Below are 7,325 nucleotides of genomic sequence, written 5' to 3'. Positions count from 1 at the left end.
AAACAAACGAATAAAATACATGATAAATAAGTAAAGTAAAATAAAAAGGCATTATTTAAGTGTAGTTTCCAATTCACGCTAACAAAATAATAGTGATTTTCTTATTTTAGACCAAAGAATAAATGATAATATTATTTAAAAAAACCCAAAAATTAAATAAAAAATAATAAAGTTAAAAGATTTTTTTTTTTTTTTTGGTAATTAAAGTTAAAAAGAAGATGGTATACTTCCTTCGTTTGGTTGAAGTGAACCATTTTACGCTAACATGTAATGAGGATGACACACCACCACCACCACCATGCTTAGTGGAGCATGTCTAGTGGCAAAGTGAAATATCAACCACAAAACAAATAATTAAAAAAAAAAAAAAAAAAAAAGGGTCATATTCGGAAAAATGAAAAATGAGGCTAATTAGTAAGAAGAGTCATATGTTGGCATCTCTGAAATCAATTTAAAAATTGATCCTAGGAACATTGACCAAATCTGTGAAATCAATTTGCATGCCCTTCATGAAAGTCAATTCTGGGAGAATTTACAGTTTACCCTAACAAAATAAAAACCAAAAGAATAGCTTTCAGAATAAAATTCGCCTGGCACTACAGACAAAGTGATATCATATATTCTTAGGCAACTGCATTTCATACAATTGCCAATTTGTCATACACTGGCAAACTATACCTTGCGACCATAATGTTTTGAATAGATAGAGAAGAATTTATACCCAGTATCATGTTCGTTATACTCCAACTAAACAGCAATCTTCCGGTTGATAGTTCTCGTCAACACTCTGAACTGGTTAATTTCCTACTCTGAATAAGGAAAAAAATGTTGCTTTGAGCCGCTCATCTAACCACGAATGTCCTCTTCCATGCATTTGGATAACTCAATTTTCAAAAGCTTGATACCCTCATAGCATGAAGTTAGAACAGAAGAGACAATCCCTCTATGTATATCTTTGAACTTAGTTGCCAGCTTTACGTCCCAACTAGTTTCTATACTGCAGAGACGCATATAAAACCATATTTAGCAAATCAAATTTCCTTTGAACTACAAAATCAAGTGATAAATAACAGTTGTTAACTACAATACCCATCATCAATATCTGCATCACCAAGATTCTCCATCAAGTCATTAAACATGAAGAGGAGATCTTCAAGAACTTCTAATTCATTCTCCAAGTTACCCTGCAGCTGTAGATATAAGAAGTAAATATATATATATATATATATATATATATATTGTCTATATTAACAACAAAAAAAGCCAAGATACAGATAACAATCAAATTATGCTTACTACAATAGGAGGGAATATACAATTTAAGGATTTTTCCTTTTCCTCTTTTATGGGTAAGGTAAACCTAATTAAAGTAGATAAAAGACTAATCATATTATGCAAGATGATAATTTTTCTGCATATTCAAATTGCAGGACAACATAAAATCACAAAACCATAATAAAACCTATTGCTAGTCAACAAAAAGAAGGAAGAATACATTAAGCATAGCAATAGCACTGATTCATTGCGATGATGGCAGCTTTAGTAGTAGTAGCTGAATGAACAGAAAATTACTAGTGTTTTAGTGTTCAGTATGGGACTTTTAAGTCTCCTTAGATAGTCCAACAGCGGAGTAGGCAGACCATAATGAAAAATATGGTTGTTTCTTGAAAGCCAAGTAGCCCTCACCATGTGACAAGTACCATCCTCAAACTCTACATTGGAAAAAAGGCATCAATAAACTAGCCAACTAAAATGACAAAGAAGACCCATTATACAAGAACAAGGTAATGTAGCAATCAACTAACCTAATGGAAATATATCATATGGGTTATGTCCTTTTGGTACAAAGCCATAAAAGGTAATCAGATGAGATGAAGAGAAGTTTCCATAACTAAGAAAACATTCTTCTCCAGCACTGCATGGTCTTGATAGACAGAATTTCAAGGAATTTGTTGCAGAATCTATTCGGCCATAGTGCACTATATGTGGATATAGCTGTGAAAAGGAACAAAACCAAAGCATGAGAAAGCAACATCAAGTAGATGAGTATTATTTAGTGTATTTGATGAACAAGATAAATTAGTTACAAAATTGCAATAAGATACTCTACTTCGCAAGCCACAAATGCAGCCCCCACCAGAAATTATTTAGCATTAAGAAATATTGTTGTCATCAAAAATTTGTGGCAGACAATTCACTACAGCATATTCGCAGATGCTCGCAACTGAGTTTCAGTGAGCAGTTAAATGGTGAGCCTGGTCTAGTATATTATAGTTATTATATATAGTATAATAGGGGTTGACCGCCTCTGGCTGTGAATACTCCAATTTTAAGTAAAAGTTTTCTCTTCGAACTGAGCAGCGAATGCAACTAATTTGAATAGTTTTGGAAAAAAAGAAAGGCAAGAGAGGAAAGATTTACATACCGAATGATTGAAAAAGCTAGCAATAGGAATTAGACATGTCCGGAGCTTTCCATCAGCAAACATTATTTTCATGCTATTTGAATACCAGAGTTCACAAGCCCATAAGAATTGCTCCCATGTGTACAGCTCTGGCGGAAATATATCAGGATGCTCCTTGCATAGTATAGGGAATAATCCATCATACTGGGTATGCAAGTGCTGTAGCAGTAATAAGAGAATCAAACACATGTTTTTACCTTTGAAATAGTCGACTTTCCCTATAAATAGGGTCAGTAGACCTATAAAACTTTCAAAAAATAAGGAAAAGAAACACAAGAGAAGTAGTGATAGAGAGAGAGATCTTTTTATCTTTAATTTTCTGCACTGTTGATTTATATTCAAGGATGCAAAACTGTCTCTCAGAAATCTAATTAGAAATAAATAAAAGCTAAAGCAGCTGAGCATTATGATGCCCACTGATTTTAACAGCTCAAGTAAATTGATACCCTTAGGCAAGGAGATTTTATAATCCTGAAATAAGTCCTAGTTTTAAAGAGCACTGACTTCATACAGGACTTATTGGGTGTTCACATTTCCTTCAATAACTATTTGCAGATGTTGCATGTAAACCAACCTACATCATGAACATAACATGCATGCAGGAATAACTTGGGGCAACATCATGCTGCCCACCCAATTCATAAAGATCAATCAACCCCCACATTTTAGTGGTCCTGCTCATTCCTTATCAGAACAAAGTAACAGAAACCTGGATGAATAACAATCACATCTTCATTGCAGCAATGTTTTTGGGCAGGGATTATGATTGACGACCAAGTTAGAAAATAAAGACAGAGCCATTGAACTCTTCCATTGGAATAAGACAATGGGCACAATTTTTAGACAGTGAATGGTGTGGCAGCATGTTATTTGTTAACAAATTAATGAGGTCCACACACAAAGATAAGTAGGACCCAGTACAAGACAATAAAATAGTGTCATATCAGGTGGTCTCTCATACTTAGTTAACAAATTTGTTTCTTATAGTATGACTGCTCCAGTAAGTACAATCTGCAAATATTTTTTTATTCCTAAATGAAACTAAATCATCTGCTTAGTTTGACTGGGTCTTTACTGCCTTGTAAGTTGTAACATAAAGAGAGAAAGAAAAGGAGGAGAGAAACAACAAAAGAGTGAACCAAGAAATATTGCCCATCCATAAATGCATGATTCATCTGACAAATTGAAAGTTTTTTTCTTCACAGCTGAAAGAAAAAGAATATTACGTTATTTGCTTGGATTATCTCTTCAAACAACAGGGTGTCACTCAAGGCCATCTTTGCTTCAAGTCCAAAACTAAAACCTGCATAATTTTGAGAAAGAAAAGAAGCCAATTAGGCCAGAGAAACCTTCATCAGAGTAATAAAGAAATATTCCTCGACAAAGCACATCTTGCATGTCATAACGTGGAAAAACCTGTATGAAATTCTTCTGGCAGTGTGGCAAAGTATTTCTTAAATTTTGAGTTACAGTTGTGCTTTTCCTTCATGCTCCACAGCAACAACATTGTCTCAGAGGAAATTCCTTCAATCTTTTTTAATACATGATACTATGATTTAAAAAAGAAAAAGAAAAAAGTAACAAAAATTAATGAATTATCTTAATCCACTCTGGTTTATAGAGGCTAAACAATTTGAAAAACTTAACTGAACAGTAAGGAATGCCCTCTATTCTGAATGTAACTGACCTATCAACAACTCAACCATCAAGAAAAACAAACAAATAAATAAAAATCAATACGAATGAATGAAAAGAAGGCACTCCTTACTGATTTGCTATGCCTTTGAGCTTGGATCAGCTCAACCCATTAGTTACAAATTTTGGACAGTTTTGAAATCAAATAGAAACTAACTATAATAGTTTTTCCCTTTCCTATGTAAAGAAATTTAAAATTAAACAAAGACATGATATACACAAAATAGGAAATACTTGAGCAAAGTGTTTGGTGAGAAAAATACCATGTCAGATTCACGCAAAAGCTCCTCAGAAATTATTAAAGAGGCAGGGATCTCCAAAGCAGCATCTCCAACTTTTAAATCTTCTCTTGCAATGGCTCCTCTACCAGCGTCTTTGACATCTGTCAGATTAATGAAGCGCCAAAGACATGACATACTGTGTTATCAATCCACATCCTAACAACTTAAAATTTTATTATTGATTGTAAATTGGTAAATTAACTAACCTAAATTATCTGCTGGGTCTTGTATTCAAGTGTTGGTAACCTTTATTTGCAATAATTTACCATCATGCATATGAAATGCCAAATTGTATTGGTTATTAAATATTGTTATATTTGGAAAGAGTGTTAAATGTGTTTTGTATTCACTTGACATATTTTGTGAACTTCATATAGGTAGTTGGGTCCACTTCCTAATTACCTAAAGCTTTTGATCTTAATAGTGACTCAACAGATTTCAAATTAGTTTTCTTATATATATATTTTTTAAAAGAATTAAGAGACTGCATCAAAACGATAGTTCCCTGAACCTCAAACGGGAGACATGGAAGGGAGAAAACAAAAAAAATACTTCCATTGCCTTGTTAACAAGGAAATTATCACGGTTCAGAAGTGAATACTTACAAGCTATCCGCAATCTTGCCCTGATGCCATTCTGTTCACCCCATTTTAACAAATCATTCTCTTTGTCACAATGGTGATTTTCTATAATTGTAGGTTGCATACTGTTATTTCCAGCAAATGTATGGATCATATCAATAATTGCATCATGTAATTTTTGAAACAGATCCTTCTGCATTTGTGTACTACTATATGCTGAAATATCAATAAGCCGAAGTATAGAAGTGAGTGCCTGTAACTCATTTCTGTGGCTGTATGGGTCATCTGGTGAGCTTATACCATCGTCCCCAAAATAAAGCTCTACCTGCATCTCAGCAAGCCCATTATTTAAACATTAGCTCCTAATCCATACAGTGCAATAAAGTGATTTTTAAGCAGCAGTGCTGCTATCTGTCTCCTTTCCTGGCTTAAACAGACCAGTAAAGTATCAGAACTACATGTTTTGAGGGGCTTTAGAGTAATTTGTTACACAGATATGCAAACCAAATTGTTTAACCCTTGTCTTGCTGAAAATTTATATATTGTAAACTGAGTTCCTCTGGTTCCCTTTAAACCATGTCCCAAGAGTTAAGACCATCAAGTTAATAGCAGATAGGAGGTTACCTCATCTAAATTTATGATTCGTGCTATCTGAAGCATTACTTTCAATGTAATAGTAACAAAATCAGGATCCCTCTTAAAATTTATTCTCTCCTTGGAATTAAATCCTTTACTTTGTAGTAATTTCTGCCAAGCAAGGAGAAATAGAATGATAAGGATAGAGATAATAAATCATTACATACATGATAAGAAGGATTGACCACTGTCAGCATTAATAGTAATCATGATATACTAATATTACACATATTCTCAGTTTACATATCAGTTGAACTCACTTTTCTTACAATTAATGATCTTTCCATCAGTAAAATGTAATATTAAATATACCAAGCAATTGCCAATGATTAAAAGAGATGAAAAAAGAAAATCTTTATTCCGATGTGCTTTCTCACCATCTTTTTCTCAAAAAGAGGATCATCTTTAGATAGCTCAAGAACAATTGAGCAATCGTTGTCCAATTCTAGGGCTTCATAAGGTGACAATGGCTGCAAGAACAAGAAAAGTACCACCCAGAATTAAAATATCGGTATGTGATTTCAGGACAATGTATATACATATATCGATTTAGAGAAAGATAATGACTTTACAAACAGAAATGAAACAACTAGTAGTTAAAGAATCAAATAAGGACATTCAGTATCATCTCATGCTTTTTGTTTGCCCATTTTAAGAATTAAGATTGACTCCTCTAAAAGGGGAACTGAAGCCACTAATAGTTTCCATTCTAATCGTGCATATACGTTGAGTTAAGCAAGAAAAGATATTAAAGAAACCAAAACATAAACAGTGGGAAAAAGAAAACAAAATTTTACCTCTGCACAAAAAACACACTTACATATACATCGTAAAAGAGGCAGACAAAGAGCAAAGAACACATAAAGACAAGTTCTTGACCAATTTGGTTTAATTATTTATTTATTTTTTTTCCTCTCTCAAAATGCAAGGTAATAAGAATGAGGGCAATATCTGTAAGTATGTTCGCAATGACACTGTCCAAAATGAAAAACAAACACCAAGAATATTGAATAAAAGGGTTTAAGATTGAAATCATATAAAAAAGATTTGAAGTTCTACATTTCCATTATTACGGTTTTTTCAGCAACCAAACAGAAAAATTATATAAAGAAGCAAAATTTGAACACTTCAGACTTCAAGCAAATACATAACGATTCCAAAAAAAAAAAAAAGAAGGATGAATTGAAAAGTATAGAGTTAAAGGTTTATCAACCTCCATTGAAGCCCAGTGTGATTGCGAACTTGCTTTTCAGGAAGTGAGAGTCGCAAAAGAAAGAATGAATTTGGGCGGCAAGAAAGCAAAAAGAGTAGGGAAAGTAGAAAGTAGAAGCCTAAAGTTTGTTTATCGGACAAAACGTAAACGTAATTTTGTTAATCTTTCATGGGCACAAATACAATTTCAGCTTCGCTCCGTTTTCCGTTTCTGTGATTTTGGGTTGAATTCATTGATGCTGGGCCCGTGATGGATTGTATCCAATCAAACTATAATTTGGGTTCCAACATACTTGGGCCGAATGTTGGGCCGATCTTTGTCTCAACGGTTTTGCAAATAGAATTTGCTAATCATAATTTGGTTCTTAAGGAGGCTTATTGGAGGGCTATATATGGTGTAATGGTTTGCTTACAATAGTAGCCATCTCCACAATTTTTCGTTCTTTTTATTTATTC

At 33.4% G+C, this 7,325-nt stretch overlaps 1 protein-coding gene across 3 annotated transcripts; it reads right to left on the bottom strand.

The window, feature by feature from the left end:
- Positions 1-482: 482 nt before the first annotated feature.
- Positions 483-7,028, bottom strand: LOC107410546 (uncharacterized). 3 transcript variants are annotated; one of them, XM_048467555.2, is made up of 12 exons: positions 6,871-7,028; positions 6,035-6,127; positions 5,646-5,768; positions 5,046-5,346; positions 4,423-4,541; positions 3,881-4,013; positions 3,691-3,767; positions 2,426-2,623; positions 1,806-1,995; positions 1,573-1,712; positions 1,090-1,190; positions 483-997 (listed from the first exon to the last, which is right to left on the bottom strand). In XM_048467555.2, exons 1-12 carry the CDS (start codon positions 6,874-6,876, stop codon positions 847-849), a joined length of 1,632 nt encoding a protein of 543 aa, XP_048323512.2. In that variant the 5' UTR covers positions 6,877-7,028; the 3' UTR covers positions 483-846. The 3 variants fall into 3 exon arrangements, 2 of the variants coding, with proteins under 2 accessions (XP_048323512.2, XP_048323513.2); XM_048467556.2 differs by having other exon boundaries at positions 1,090-1,184; XR_007238933.2 differs by having other exon boundaries at positions 982-997; positions 1,496-1,712.
- Between the last annotated feature and the right edge of the window lie 297 nt (positions 7,029-7,325).

Source organism: Ziziphus jujuba, chromosome 1 (assembly GCF_031755915.1).
Source record: "Ziziphus jujuba cultivar Dongzao chromosome 1, ASM3175591v1".
Lineage (NCBI taxonomy): Eukaryota > Viridiplantae > Streptophyta > Magnoliopsida > Rosales > Rhamnaceae > Ziziphus > Ziziphus jujuba.
The sequence above is the reverse complement of the archived record's forward strand: the minus strand, read 5'-3'. Positions and strand labels throughout refer to the sequence as shown.

Coding starts and splice junctions, on each gene's coding strand:
- LOC107410546 (XM_048467555.2), bottom strand. Junction 5,769..6,034: donor CTCTTTTTGAGAAAAAGATG/GTGAGAAAGCAC, acceptor CTTGCTTGGCAG/AAATTACTACAAAGTAAAGG. Junction 1,191..1,572: donor TACTGAACACTAAAACACTA/GTAATTTTCTGT, acceptor TTATATCTACAG/CTGCAGGGTAACTTGGAGAA.